This window comes from Amphiprion ocellaris, chromosome 4 (assembly GCF_022539595.1).
Source record: "Amphiprion ocellaris isolate individual 3 ecotype Okinawa chromosome 4, ASM2253959v1, whole genome shotgun sequence".
Classification (NCBI taxonomy): Eukaryota; Metazoa; Chordata; class Actinopteri; family Pomacentridae; genus Amphiprion; species Amphiprion ocellaris.
Genome location: NC_072769.1, coordinates 18,963,605 through 18,980,234, shown reverse-complemented (window position 1 = coordinate 18,980,234; position 16,630 = coordinate 18,963,605). Strand labels below are relative to the sequence as shown.

General features: G+C 38.0%; 1 protein-coding gene across 5 annotated transcripts in view; it reads right to left on the bottom strand.

The window, feature by feature from the left end:
* Positions 1–16,630, bottom strand: part of rnf24 (ring finger protein 24) — a 37,057-nt gene that overhangs the window by 16,359 nt on the left and 4,068 nt on the right. For 2 of the 5 annotated variants that reach the window (XM_023268083.3, XM_023268084.3), the window contains exons 2-4: positions 6,253–6,402; positions 3,082–3,124; positions 2,201–2,242 (exon numbers count right to left, since the gene is read on the bottom strand). In XM_023268083.3, the coding sequence (XP_023123851.1) occupies positions 2,201–2,242; positions 3,082–3,124; positions 6,253–6,395 (228 nt within the window). In that variant the 5' untranslated portion in view covers positions 6,396–6,402. Of the gene's footprint in view, positions 1–2,200; positions 2,243–3,081; positions 3,125–6,252; positions 6,403–8,897; positions 9,506–9,534; positions 11,043–11,077; positions 16,628–16,630 lie in introns of those variants that run through there. The other 3 variants (XM_035947175.2, XM_035947176.2, XM_035947177.2) reach the window with 3 other exon arrangements.

Below are 16,630 nucleotides of genomic sequence, written 5' to 3'. Positions count from 1 at the left end.
GCTGCTAGCAAATTCTTTTGGCAACATGACAACAACCCAAAAAATATAGCCAGTCACAAAGAACTATCTTCAGCGATAAGAAAAACAAGGAATCCATACAGACAGAGTCAGTCAGGGATAACATGAAGAGACAGAGCCTAAATCCACAGAAGTACTGTGTCAATTTCTCAGTGTACCTTGAAAACTGCGTGCAAATATATCTGGATGAATATATGCCGTTTAAAAGGCAAAATGTTCACATTACATTGAAATATTTGCGTTATATGATGTTAACTGACAAATAATCATTTCTGGCATTTTTTTCCGAAGTATGATATTAACTAGGGCTGCACAGTGGCTTGGTGGGTAGCATTTTCGCCTTGCAGCTCGAAGATCCTCAGTTCACATCCCAGGACTCTTTCTGCATGGACTTTGCATGTTCTCCCTGTGCATGTGTGGGTTTTCTCACTTTGGCTTCCTCCCACAGTCCAAAAACCTGCTGAGGTTAACTGGTAACTCTAAATTGTCCGTAGGTGTGAATGTGAGTGTGATTGTATTATGTATATGTGGTCCTGTGATAGACTGGTATAGGGACAGATCCCAGACCCCCCGCAACTACAAAGCTGTTCAATAAACCACACAACATACTTGGTAATTGGTGTTTGAACATCTCTTGTATTTGCATTATTGCAGTTGTTACATTATTTTTAAATGTTACATATAAAATAAAATTAACATAGTTAAATGGAGATGGGGTCAAAGTCATACTAAAAAAGACCAGTAGTCTAGGATGGCTGGTGAGGTTACACATCAAACAAACCTGAACATGACCTGTAAATTGATCCCATGTAGTATTTGTATTCCATACAGGAGATTCCATTAAAGTGTTGAGATTGAATTCAAGCGGCTCAGGCTACACTCATGCCTCCAGGGCGATCCTTCGGTGTGGGAGCCTTCAAATCTGGGTCATCCACCCAGGAGTGTGTATGTGTGTACGTGTATGTGCACGTGTTATTGTCCTTAAACAAACATAGCTTGGTTATTCGGTCACACACACTTCACTCACATGACACACTTCTGATGCTTTCTTTCAGTTTCTAATAACATAAACAATAAAAGCCTGAAGCCTGATGGGACACTGGGAAATTCCAGCACTGCTGACAAGAAACCGTGTTTAGCCCCTTGCCAAAGCACACATGAAGATGCTATTGTTGACGTTTCATTTGCAACGCAGCGTTAAAGGGACGGTGCTCTTGGCTGGGGATGATCATTTCTTCATTGCAAAGCCTGTGCTGCTGCTTTACTCACGGCTCACTGCTTGTAATTTTCCAACCAAGCTGAGCTGACATGCAGCATTATGTAATAATGGTAGGCAGGACAGTCATGATTTAACTACAAGATGCTAGTTTTCACATGACAGTGAGTCAAGACTGATCTTAGATGACAAACACTGTACATCATCATAAAAAAAATCTCCCAAAAAAACATCAAAACCAATGGCACAATTGCACAGATTGTGAATCCATCACATGGCATCTACATATGTTTAGACAGTGTAGACATCTGCATGTGATGTATGTTATATAACTGGAGTTTGCATCATTTTAAAATTGTTACTGTGCATCTGGAAACAGAAGATATTTATGTCTATAATGATACATGATTTCTACGTTTGAGTGCTTAGAGCTTTACCAGGTCCATTATGTGTTTGTTTCATGTGTTTGTACAACCAAGTGGATCAAAGTAGAAAAAGGAAGTAATATAAGTAAATATTATATTGTGGTTGACCCACTGTTACACTTAAGAGTATGTGACTGATAAGATCAAATATTGTTTATATTACAGTACAGTCAAGGTTTTCGTACACAGAGAATTTTTTGGCATGCCCAAAAAGATTTTAGTGGGCAAAAGCGATAAGAATTGCGAATATAAAAAATGTTACCAGTTTTTTTAATGGGGTTGCATTTACTTAATTATAACAGACAGTTTTATTTATTAAATTATCAGAAATAACAGGAAAATCCTGTCAAAGAAGATTAGACCCACTCTTTACTGTTTGTGAATCGATCATGCGCACTGTCACACGTAGTCGACCCTCAAAGGCTCATTCAGAGCCGGAAAAACCCTGACAGTGTATATTTGTCAGGCTGCACTGCAGAATGCCCACTAAATCAGCATTAGGAAATTTTGGTACTGACAGTCAAAGAAGATGGGTGCTTACCTCATGCAAATTTAACTCTTTCACTTTTTCCTTCTGAATGACCTAAAAGGCATAAAAGATAAGGAAAGATTAGTCACTTGTTAACACTGTGACGAGGTAATAGAACCCAGTTTTTGTGGAGAGAACAATAAAATACTGAACAAAAAAGGAGCGTGATGAAAAATCAGCCCGTCTGCTTGAATAAAGGCCAGATGATAAGATGTACGGTAACATGGCTGCTGCTCAGAAATGTGCGTCGGTCTGCAGTTGTGTGGGTACTATATGAGCTTGATGGTCACATTTCACTTTTTAGCAGGCAGGTATGAAATATACAAGTAAAATCACAGAGGTAAGAGTCATACTAAGAACTAATATACTAGTATGTGTGTGCATGTGTTTAACTTTGACACACTGGTTTGCTTTTGTATACTGGTATCACATAACGTAAAGACATGACAATCACGTCTATGCCCTCCATCTCTGTCTCTTTTCAGCTTTCCAGGCCATATACTATGTTCACATGCTAGTCCAAACTAACTATGAAACTAATTTTTCCAGCTGAGCAAGTTGTTTCTCTTCTGCTTAACTGAAATCCAGAGCTGTTGGGAGTGCTCACGTACTTGCCAAAAACCTGTAAATTGTTTTGAAATGAGCAAAATCCACTGGGCAGCATAGCCCTTGAAAAGCCTGCCACTGCCAGAAGACTCTGGAAATAAATTCATGCACCAACTAAGCTGATATTTCAGGAGCAAAGGGGATTTTCATGATTCACTCGATACACTGTACTGACACCTCATTCTGCTCAACATTTGGATATATATATATATATATATATATATATATATATATATATATATAAAATTTAAACTTCAGAGCTGTAGTTAGTGTGTGTGGGTTCTTACTTGTTTGTATGCATATAGCTCTTTGTGTGCCTGGTGCCGTAACCTGGGGAGACGTAAAGACAAAACATCTTTTTGATTAATAAGAGACCTTTTTCCACTATACAACACAGATAAACTAGCCATACATTCTGGAAAGGTAAAGAAAAATGATAAACATGTTTGTAATTGCTTTACGTAGGCTAATACTTATGCACCAGTCAATTTTAGCAAATAACTGTTGTAAGAAATAAATGTTTAAAAAACACTATCATAAAATAAACCATATCATAATTTGACATGCATACTAGGCCTAGATTTTATAAATGATATATCTCATAAAGAGACAGTTAAACAAAGGAAGAGCAGTGGACATCAATGAGAGAAAAATGTTTGGGTTGTGTATGCTCTACTTCAGTCCTGACTCAGGCATACTTCACCCCAAACAAACATGAAGCTACTGACAGAACAAATATTAACTAGCTTAACCCATTACAATAAGTGAAATATCTCCAAAAACAATACTTTCCCTGAAATGTGTTAAATATTTATTTTTCTTAGTAAAGCAGAAATAAGCAAAGTTAGATACTGACAGGTATCATTCTTAAAAGGCTTTGAGCCTCAAGACTTACACTGAACTGAAGGTAAAATATTAAATCACCACATCGCCCAAAATACATTGGATCACACATTAAGAACATGACTGCAGGTCGTTCAGACACTACACAAAGTTTGCACAACTCCAAGTTAGAAGGAGAGTACAGACAGATACAACCCAAGTTTAAGTTACAAAACAAGTTGGCGAACTGTGAGAGAACAGAAAAAGCAAGATTCTAGGTACTGAGAGGGAGAATAAATGTGTAGAAGTAGGGAAGAAAAAAAGAGCAAGAGAGATAGGAGAAAATCATAGGTTTGTAAGATTTACCTCCATTACAAGTAACCTTAACCTCTCGCAGCAGAGTGAGAGGGATCTGTAAAACAAGCAGCACAGTCTAGGAGAGAAACTGACATTTTGAAAGAGGTCAGCAGGTAAAGGTGCAGAGACTCCCAAGGGCAGGAACAAGGGTGAATGGGTCATGGGTGACTGAAGGGGGTTTCTCAGTGGTGCTAAAGTACAATCCAAAACTTGGCGAGGATAATAACTTACTTAACTAGGAGAAACAGGTGTCCACTGTGAGTATTATCCTAAATCTATCTTTATCATAATTTCACTGCAGTCAGTGGCAACTACAAATGTAAAGTATCTATCATTAAAGGCTTGAGAATGGTTTTATGTAGCTTGCAGCATATAATTTCACTACGCATGGTTGTTATCCACTACAGTGATGACTAACTTGTTGACTGTTCCTGGTTATTTGCTGCATTTCTTCACTTTGCACATCCATGAACCTGTAGTGCTTTTCCTGATTGACAAGAACTCAACATATGTTCATTTTTTGTGCATACTACACTGTGTAATTCACATGGGTGTGTGTGTAGACTGGAGACTCACTGAGAGAGATGGTTGAGTGTGCCTGTGAGAGTCTGCCTTGTGTCACAATATGTGTACATGTTTGTCTATGTTGGAATGTAACATGTTAACGTTAACATGCCGCTTCTTTGGTTTCTTTATTCCTCTGTCCATGAAAACAACAGCCATGACACTTTATAGAACAGAAACCACTGGACTGTCCCTTTACGGTGGCATTCAAGGTGTAAATGAGCTGTGTCCCCAACATAAAATGTCTTAAATATGCCATTTTTCCATCAAATTTTCCATGTGACACTGACATATGAATTAAATTTCAGAATGCGATATTCATCCTGCATGACAGCGCATCCAACTAATCACACTAATTTTGGGCTAATCCTTTGGGAGACTGCATCTTTAGAAGCCTTTTATGGAGCAAAATTGCTCTTTTTTGCCTTTAGGAACTAAACCTGGCAAACTTGATTTTCAGTGTTGAACCATGGTACTGCATCAAAGTCATAAAGTCATTTTTGGGGAAACTGCTGCTTCTCACTCTCTTAGATTAAAAAAAAATGTTGGGCATTAATTCTGCTAAACTTGCTGCTGCCAAGGGGAAAAACCCCTGCAGCAACAGCAGCCAGGGCAGTTTGATTAGACCAGTGGGGCTATAAAGAGGGGCAAAAGAAAGACTGGCAAGTAAGGATGGGTATTATTAAGATTTTGACGCCAAGTGCCATGATCATAATAAAGCAGATATGCAACTTTGGATCTGAGCAGATTACTGCTATTTCTCTCATCTACCGGTAATCAAATGATGAAGTTGCCAATTGTATTATGAGCAATACCTTCTCCAAACTGTGCTGTTGAAACATTTTGCCCATTTGTCAATAAGAAAGGCAAATTTAAAAACACACATTTCTAGCAGGAAGAAAAAGATAGTCTTCTCATTCAGCCTCAGTTTAAAAGCAATTGTAACAAGTGCATACAGTTTGTTGGTTATAAAGTACATGGTTATTATCATGTAGCTGTTTTGCATAGATAGGTAACTAATTCAGGGTGCAGATATGTTTAGAACGAACCTTCGTTGCAGTGTTTCTACTTTTTCAAATCACTAGCTATAAATTCACCTTAAGTCCTTACATTATCAAACATCACTACCTTAACGTGTCCCCTCTGTGCACAAATATGGATGAAGTCACAGCCAAATTGTAAGAGGGCACTTCTGAACAAATAATCATGAGCCAAACAGACCTGAAGGATGTGTTATCAGGACAGCTGCATAATGACAGTCTAGTACTAACATTCACTTCTCATTCTAATTTGTAAATCTCAGATAGGTAGTGATGTTGATAGTTTGCTTGTCATAACGGATAAATCTTGTTCATTGTCTTCAAAGATTGGCTTCCCAAAATCTTTTTCAAACAAACCTTATGTCAATTATAAATTATATTTCGAATTTGTTGGTCGAATGCATAGGAATTGAGTAACAATGTATGAAATTTGCTGTCCAGAAAAATTTATAGCCAGTGTTGTGTTGTAGCCACATTAATGGTCTTTTGCACCCCATAATAAAGGCCAAATAAAGCTCTGTAGCACACTTTTTTAGCCACAAACCCACCTGGCAAAGCAACTACACACACACACACACACACACACACACACACACACACACACACACACACACACACACAATAAAAAAAATCTAATCCTATTCTAAAGAAAAGGTAAGGTGCAAAGGCTCTTACCTTATTAAGTAGCAGCAGAAGAGGAGGCTGAGGATGAAGACAAAGATGGCTGTCCCAAACACCACAATGTAGATGTTAAGGGGAAGGTTCTGGAACCCTATATTTGGCATCCTGAAACTGTAGTGTGGGAAATCGGAGCTCATGGATATTCTGGATGGAGAGAGAGAAATGACACACAGTATCGACTTTAACACAAACCACACCCTGAAAAACTAATAATGAAACAATCATAAAAGACTTAAAATAAAACTCAAACTAAGGGTAATTTAGTTCCACTTTGAAACAGGGTTCTCTCCACACAGTAGCCTTTACCGTTACAGGAATATGCCCCTGTGTTTTTGGTTTCACTTTTGGTTTATTTTTATCTTAACTTCTTGAGATAAAATAGGCTTTATCAACCCCGCAGGTTTTGGAAGTCATAAAAAACTATGCATGTCTTAAAAACATTCTAGATACTAAATCTCTGTTGGAAATATTCTTAAAGCAGAACTTACATACTTGATGGCATTTTTTCACATTTTTCTGAACTTCATTGTATAAAAAATGATCATTGGTCATGCTGACTAACAGACAACAGACTATACTGGCATTTGAGGAAGAGAAACACCACTACAGCTTGTGTATATGCTCTCTATATATGACAGAAGAAATGACCAACACATTGTAAATGACAGCATATGTGATAGGTATTTGAATACAGAAAGTATATTCAGATATGAACAAATAATCCCTGCTCAAAATGCATTGCACATTGAAGCATTTCAAAAAATAATTTTTAAAAACATCATACAGTTTATCACAAGTGTACAGTAACAAGCTGTATGGCAAAATTTTATGTTCACACATTTATGATATATGCTGGATTGCCAATTTACTAGGCAGCCCTGCCAAAAATAATAATCCAATCAAAAATTTCAGCCATAAATCATTTTAGAAGCACTGCTTAACTGTAGTGTATTATACAGAGAGGTGCTTTTATGAGACATAATAACACTTTTTGTTTTTAAACTGTCAGAATTTTGCATTAGAATTCAATAGTACCAGGAGGAATTGGTTCACACCTGCTGTAATAGCTAGTGTACAAGTCATAATAGTGGTTAATTGGTTAAGGATGAGTGTGCTTATCCCACATGCACTAAAAATGTTTGAGAAAATTCATTAAATGCCACAGTAAGCTATGGAGCAATGCATGTTTCCCCTTTATCTCCTCTCTCCTAAATGTCGACCACACCACCATTGTTGCACAACTAGTATAAAACCGTCCTGCCTGGCAGTTTGCTTATCTAAACTTTCATTATTTTACAAAAGGTTTGAAAATACACATTGGTGCATGGAAAAGAATGCATTTTAATGTTTACTAAACAGTAATAAAACAATGTTTATACACATTACTTTTTGGCATTCATCTGTTTGTACTAATTTTGAAAACTGATAAAAGATAAGGAAAGCTAAAACAGATCTTTTGGTCAACTGCTCTTACTCAATATGCCAGAGGGGCATGACGAGACATGTCTTTGCCCACAGAAGAGGAGGTGGAGTGGACAGGAATAGCTTTTGCTCCTTTTGGATCCTTGTCTTGTGCCCCTTCCCTTCCCAAACAGCTTCATTCTTCCCCACTACTCTAGTGGAAAGTTTTGGAGGTTTTGCTGGAGCCATCGACAATCCTATGCTCAGAATCAACAGAAACATGTTCACCCAAAAGCCCCGACTCTACTAGCTCTCTATTAAATAACAGGAGCCTCTCCGTGTGTGAAATGCTCAGTTACATTTATTCAAAGAAGTCTCTGCATAATGTTACTACGCCTACTATTTAGGTGCTCATTACTATGCCTGGGTTCCTAAATCAAGAGCCACTCACCTCCCCCCCTATATAAAAACCTTTGGGACTGTGTTGCCATTTAAAACATGCTCACCTCTCTCTAGCTTTACGCAATAGCAGTGTTCCTGCTAAGACACCTGGCTCATGACATCAGAGGACATGGTGACAGTGTGAAAGAACTTGAAGTTCTCTTTCCAACACAGATTTTATGATTACCAGTAAAATGTACTTTATAAATGAACTGCAAAGCCATAAGGTCTAAGCTTTATATCATAAACCAAGAAGGTTCTGGCTGCACAGAGCACATGCAGTAGGAGAGAAAAATGAATGTGGGTGAATGTCACCAAGATTATTCTTGGGCACAACACCCAGATTAAGCTTGGTTGATATCTTAAGGTTGTCTTGTGTAAATTAAGCTCACTGTGAATCTGTAAACGTCACGGAAATGTGTTGCTGCAAATTTTTTTTAAAAAGTCTTAAAAAACAGCAATGTTATATAAGTTACACATGGTAGCAGAGGACAGCATCTGCCATGGACGATAATCTTTCGATGGGACAAACAGCTTGGATAAGGGATGTGTTGGATGAGTTTGTGTTCATAAAACGGCAGACGAGAGGGAACTAAACACAAAAGTTAACAGGGCACCTGTAAAAATTTCATAACTCCAACAGGTTGTGTGAAGAGAGAGAGAGAACTGCTGACAAAAGCCACAGGAATGAAATACTCGTGATTTTAGACTTTTTGTTAACTTGATTTCAACCCACTGTGGATGGAACTTGTTATTGTGAAATAAATGAGGCTCAACTATAACCAAAAAAGCCACACCTTTAAGAGGAAGAATTCTGGATAAAGATGATAAAGGTGAAATATCTTCCCTCTGTCTCGGTATATTTGGCTCAGATGCAGCTGTGGATGAGAACACTGTGCATATCTAAAAGTGAATAATTCATTGTTCATACATCAAAATAGCAAAGCACAATTTTTGAACAGCACATGTAAATTTAGCCACTGTTTTGCCAGCTAACTGAACTCTCCAACTTTTGTTGACAGTTTAATCAGATTTGATAACTGATGCAAAGGCATCCTTTAGATAGCCCTTGCAAGTCTCCATGCCAATCTGAAGCCCTACTGTGTCCTCGTCTTTCCCTCCAAACACAGCCCAGACCACCTCCCCCTGCTTATATAAATGCAAACATACTTCAGAGCTGTATGCTTTTAAATCAAACCTCTAGAAATGCTTCACATTCATTCTCTACAGCAGCAAGTAATCTCATGCACTCTTTTGTCAATTTTTATAGTTAGAATGATTTCCTACAAATCATACAGTGACATAACAAAGTGAACAAAAAATGGTTTAAGCCAGCTTGTTTAGAAAAGAGGAGGTGGTGTTCATCTTTTATCGACACTACACACATTATGTCTTATTTTTAACAAAGAATAGACACACATAACATACACATACCCAAGCGGTGCCTTCATGCTGACAAGCAGAAAAGTCTGCACCCATCTGCCACACAGGCCTCTAAAAAGTGACACAACATGTCCTTGAGAGCCCAGTCAGTGGGTTGCCTCCTGCTGACTTGTTTGGATCCTAGCCCTCCTTTACCCTGTTCATAAAGGCTTCATACCAATCTCAAGCTCCGCTCCACTCTCTGACTCCTTTTGATGTCTCTTCCTTAACAGAGCCACAACAACCTCCCCCTGCTTATCTGAACACACAAACATGCTATAGAGCAATATGCAGGCACACAGTAGCCTGATCATCTATGACATCCATCTGCTTGTACTGATACTATGTCAACTGACAGGTTGACTCCTGTGCAGGAAACTAATTTGGCCTCGTTGGCAATGCAGCTACAGAAGGATTACCACAACATTCACCACAGAGGCATAAATCCATCTTTACAGTTCCAGGGACATCTAGAGGACAGCCATGTGGGTCAATCTGCTGGTAAGAGGTAGGAATGTGGTAGCGTGTCATTGCAGTTATGTCGGTCATTGCAAATACAGGTTAGACTGAACGACAGATGTAAAAAGTTGTCTGCACCATAAGGCCGTGTCCTTCACTCTGTGCAACACCCCTTCAGTATCAAGATTCGCTGACCGAGGGAGTCCCGGGTACATCAAGTGATCTAACCCCTTTTGCAGTCAACAACCACATACCTCAAAAATACCTTTGGGGTGTCACATCCTCAACAAACAGGAGTCTATTAAGAAATGAGCCAATGTGAACTGCTCACCCATCACTGGAAAAGGATAACACATTCACCAATAACAACTTAGAATACTGACAGAAACTGAACAATATAACTCATTTTTATTATATAGTAACTGCTGCAAAGGCATTAAAGACACATAAACAGGCGACAAATGTAGAGAAAACCTGAATAAGTGAGCAAAGAAACATAATGAGCGCAAATGCTTCCATACAGTCCATACATGCTGACTCGATGGCTGTAACTGGAAACACCCAATTACAACTCAACTGAACACCAGTGGGAGATTCTGGATAGTGTTCTCCATGAGTATTTTGCAAAACAAACGAGGGAATATCTCTTGGAAGAATGTGTTAGTCCTTCAAGCAGAGGTCAGCAGATGTGTACGGTCTACACCCATTCCCACTGAAACAGCCAACAACTATTGCAATAGATAGCGGGTTTTAGTTTTCTTTGTTATCTGTTATATTTAACGTATGTGAACAAATCTTCCGACAGATTTTTGAAAGACTGCTAACATCAGACAGTCCAGGCTTAGCACTTAGTCCTCAATTCCCTCCTGGATGCTGCTAGTAAGTAGCTTCCTGTGAGTCTAAAAATACACTGTTGCCCCTCTCCCTCTCTGAAACTGAAGGGCACACTCAGGACAAAAGCCAAACCGGCTCGCTTCGCTGAATATAAAACAAAAAAAAAAATGAATGCACCGTGAGGCACCGCAGAAAGAGCTGTCTCTACTGTCTAACAATGTGCACTAGTTCCACATGTGATGTTGTTCTCAACACAACTCACCTAAAGGATAATCCTATGAGAACAAGCAGAGCAAACATGATGACTTGGCATCAAACAGAGTCTTCTGGTTGGAAAGGGCAGATGTGACTTCCATCTGCTCTCTTCATCCCACCATTTCTTCCACCATCTGCCTCCCTCACTCAGATTTTCACATGGCCTCACCCTATTACATAACCAGCAACGAGACTATGTACAGCACATCACATTTGTACTAAACTGACTGCGAGTGCCCAAATCACTCTTTGAAATCACTGTGCACTGTTTCCTCAGGTATGATGTAGCTGTATACAAAATGTGCATTTTCAACTTCTGGAAAATAAAACATGAAGAGGGAAATGTGATACAGTCAACCACAATTCCTCAGTTATCTTCACATCTGAGTCTGTTTCGTAGAGGTCGTAAAAGTGATTTACTTCCTTTTAACTACATCTACTGTGATGGGTAACATTTCTTCAGAACATTGGCTGCGCATATCTGCATAAATTATTGTTATATGCCTGCAGCATGCAGTTAAATGCATGAAGCCTGAAGGAAGAACAATATTAAAAGATAGCAGCATACTTTACAAGCTATGAAACACCGTGAAGAAGAAGTAGTAGAGTTTGAAATCAAGACAAAAATAACCATAAATGTAGCAACTAGGACAGTGAGAATAGCAGCAAAAACAAAAATTAATCTATGATATCCCAAATATTTAAATCACTATCAACATAACAGCTGTATCAGGAGAAAGACATATTTTTTTAATACTTCTTGAATATTTATGGTTTGTATGATACTCACACAATTGAAAGTTAGCTATTAGATCAATTTGTAATTTTTCAAGGTTATATCTGTGAGGGTAAATAACAGACACTTATACACGAACAAAAAATAAAGAGAACACACGTATTTGTCTGAAAAATGTATATAACCATGAAGAAATGAACCAAAATGTTTAAAATGTGTCTTCAAATGCATGTTGAAGGCATCGTCAAGAAGCCTATAATAATAATAAATTAGCACAATTCTCTAGAAAACTATTCATCATCAGCACAAGAAAAAAATAGTGCATAGAACACACTATAAACTTAAAAATCACTCATCCTTTAGGTATATGTGAATACTTTAGTTCTGATATTGAATGTAAGTTAATTTGCTGCCTGATATTGAGAAACAGTCTGAATTACAACATTGATGCAGATTTGGTCTGGAAGAATTTCCACTGAATTTAATTTCAAGTTAAGCTTCCACAGAATAAAACAGTCACTGAGCCGTTGTGTCCCATATGTGGCAACTGTTAGTTTCCTCTAAGAACAAATCACTTCCTAAATTAGTGAACCAAAGAACATGCCTTAGTATTAAACATTTCCCACTAGTAGTTCCACTATTTAACAAATTCCTCACAGTATTTACAAAACAAGACTATGACACTCTAGTTGGCCAGTTTCATCGAAACTTTTCCAGGAGGCCAATGAGTCATGACCTATTTGCGTAAAAAAAAAAAAAGGTTTCATTTTGACCCAGGCAATGCAATTACTGTAAAACAGCATCCACATAAGAGGTCAATGTAATATGATGTCTATTTGATGCCAAAAACAGATATCAACCGATATGTTTTAAGACCCACTGAGTCATATCAGACAGCCAGTAGCAATTTAACCAGGCTGGAATGAAACCCAACCTATCAAAATCATTACACAATCATTAAAACATTCAGCCTCACAAGTGATAGTCTTACACAAGTGTAGCAAGCTTGACATTTTCATCTGACAATATGAGATCATTCTTAAACATCTGATCAAAGAACTCTTCCTTTCTAATTGCTCAGTCATCATGACACATTAATATTACAGTGTGCTGTCGGTAAAGCTTAACCAAACACAATGAACACACCACTCCTCCACTCACCACCCTCCCTAGAACTCATAATCAGGTGGCACCCCCATTTGTACACACATCACAGACACATGACCTCTGAAGTCATTGTATATCCAAGACATTTCAGCCAGCTACTGCCACTAAACTTCAACAAGGAAAAAAGGAGCCAAATGCTTAACCAAAATAAGTTAATTACATGTATCCTTGTCCTTGACCCCTCTCCAAAAACAGCATACATGTATCACTCTTTATTTAAAATCATGTGTTTTCTGATATTAAATACCAAATCCTCTTTAAAAACAACCCTGCTTTTATAAAGTAGTTTCTCTCTATGAGTCCATAACATCATTTTCACAAGATACTGTCCGAGTGAGAAGTGGAAATTTCCACCAGCAGCTACGGCTGGCCATGAGATTTGCACATCTGAAACTTAATATGCCAAAGGGCAGCAACAAACACCAGGGCCTCAGAGGCAGAGCGAGGGGCTCTTCAAAATGTGCTGGGTGTGTGAGTGAAATGTCCACATTCATCACCACATTTTCAGCAGTTTGAGTGGGAGAGGTTGTTGGCTGCTCACAAATCTGACCATTAAGCAAAATATAGCTGTGCATTATGTTGTATGACAACGTTCGTGTGAAAACAGATGTGTGATAAGGCAAATCTGATGCAGACCCTGGACTCAGTTCACAGTTAGAAGTGTGGGGGAGTGTAAGCACTGAAATCCCTTTTCTCTGACTTAAACAGGAAGAAAATCCACAGATTACATTCTTTCCTGAGAGGAATAAAGATGATATTGATGATCATGCACCCCGTTGCTTACTGTATGAAAGCAGCCAACACCGCTCAGAAATATGCTCTTAAAAACCCTTGTTTTTCCAAAGTTGAGCCAAGTTCTACAATAAGTAGGTCGCTGTAGCTATAACTCCAGCTATGGAGATGTGGAAAATGCAGGACTTGAGTGGAGCTGACAGGGTCAAGCTAATGTCAGCTGCTGATAGAATTCTAATTACTGTATTTACATCTAAAGTCAAATCCTATTTTGTCCAGTTCTCATATATTAATAAGCATGCTTCAAATCCTGGCATAATGTGAATGGTGCTTGTGATTTTTTGAGGCATTCATTTTTAAGTTTCTTTCCTAATGCAACAAATGTTCAGTGTCCTTGTTAACCAATAAAGAAGCCATTGACCTTTTTGTAACATTTGCCAAGTGTTAAGTTTATCAAGCCAGTGACTAGTATTTCCATACATACAATCATCAAGCAGTAAGAGGCATGTTGTTAAGTCCCTCACTAACTCTGCCCTAACACTGCACTGCAAATATAGTCAAAACCAACTTACTCTTTTCAATTAACTTCTACCCATCTACTACTATCAGCAGCTGGCCATTATACTCAGGATAGTCTTTGCCAACTTCATAAAAGGGTTTATATTATTTATTAATTAATATACCGTTGATTTCTGAGTCAAAAGTATTCTTGATGAAATAAAAAAAGAAAGAGAGGCACTATATTTTTGTATTATGCTGTGTGTCTCACCAATTCAATCCTGAGCTGCAAATGAAATCTAACTTACGGTCAAGCTACCTTGTCTTGATGAGGTTCAATGTCTAACTAACGAGGGGAAAAGATATATAATGTGTGTGAGAGCATGCAGCTTTTGTAACTTATTTTTAAAAGTTGTTTATGTAGGTTAACTGCATTAAGTTGGAGGATATAAGGAGAGCATACTCTGTCAGTAGCTGAAGTAAGTAACGGAAGTACAATGTTATCCAAAGGGCACATCTTTTGAGACACAACAGACTACATAGATCGAATCATTTTCTCAGAGCACCAGAGTTGGCTGTCATGTTTGTTGCTTGTTGTTAGCTTGTTTGTAAACAAGACTCCATATTAACGCCACCAGGGGAGTCAAGTCAAGGTAACAAGCAGATCAGATTAAACAATTCAATATTTATATTTGGAAAGTCATACTATCGCTGTTGATGGATATAAAATGAACCTATAGCTGGCTATAGGGAACTCATTGCTTTCCTACTGCCAACATTTAGGAGCATTCTGACATATATACAGCCTTTTTAAGCCTCACATGTAACCTGGTTAAGGCATCTTAACTGCCTGTGCATATACTGATTTACTGTGCTTAACACACAAGTCTACTGTGTGGAGGTTGTTTTTCCAGTACCAACCATGTGGAAGATTGACAGCAAGGCCACAGTAGATGTCACACACTAAATAAATCAACAGCATCCATAAATCTAATTCTCCTTTCCTCTCATTGAACAGAAAAATAAATAGATTAAACACAAACTGAGTACTGATGCAACCACTTATGAATCTTAATCTCGGTGATAAAATTGCAGAAACTGATCTTTGGCATTTGTGAATCGATTCGATTCAGAATCTAAAATCAGAAAGAACACATATCTCAATTTGATCGAGTTTTGTACATATGCTAACTACACAACACATATATAGGTAAGTACAGTCTCAGATTTAAAATTGAGTGTAATGCAACCTTTTAATAATCCTATGATTAGGCTGGAAAAGATGAGAGGGTAAATCATTAAACTAAACTCAGCTTTAAGAAAGGAAAAGTGAAAAGCTTGCTATAACCTTCTCCTTATTTTCTCTCTCTCAGTTTCTCTCCCCTTGAAGCCCATCATTCCTCCATGGACTCCGATAGTAACACAAGTTGACAAAAACACGAGAGAACTGACACACACAGCTGGCCCATGGCACTCTTGTCTTGCAGTATCCAGTGCCACGTATTTCTGGAGCGATTGTTTTTCCTCCTTTCAGTGCTGTGTCACCAAATTAACTATTCACATTTGGCTGTCAAAATTTTTCTTGTTTTGCCACTCTTTCTTAATTTATTTTTGTAGACTTTGTTTACCTAGGAGCCATATACACACCCCTTTAACTCAATAATGGTATATATTTCAATGAAAATAACTTCCTTTTGTAGAGACTATCACTGAGAAAGATTATATTCAGATTTTAATGAGCCTTACTCTGTCAAATATCTTTTCACAACTACCTACTTTAGAAAAACAGGACCCTTGGCCTGCAAAGTGCAGGGTCACAGTGACTATAAATAAAACCTGCAGTCATGTGAGAGTGAGTAAGTCAAGCAGAAACATGAAAACAACCTGAGCACAGTACAAGTCATATCAGTTCTTAGGGTTATCTGCTTGTGACCCAGAGGAAATAAACAAATAGCCTAACCCGTATGAAACAAGCAGGTCAAGTTCACAAACTTCTAAATAAATCCAGACTATTCTATTGTGTATTTTGTAACACACACCAACTTTATGCGTCCTTAGTGAACCCCACTATCAGCATTGGCGATACAATACAAAGAAACTAGTGTTTGGGTTGGCTGACCGCCTTTAGGTTAAGTCCAAGAGCAACAGCTAAATAATTAGTGGATAAAACTAAAGAGTAACAAAGGCACACAACATCAAAAGTGAGCCACTAACTGCAATTCAAGATAAGAAAATGGGTCACGTATTGACCAGCATTCAAAGACGGCATAGGCTTTGTGCGAGACTCTTTGCTTTCATTTGACACAAATCAAATGGTTAATTACATTTTGAAAAAACAGATATTGCAATCTTTGCAATGGACTTGGTTTGTTATTTGATGTTGGATGATGTTGGAATTAGCAGTGTGCAATTGTTGGTCTGCTCTAC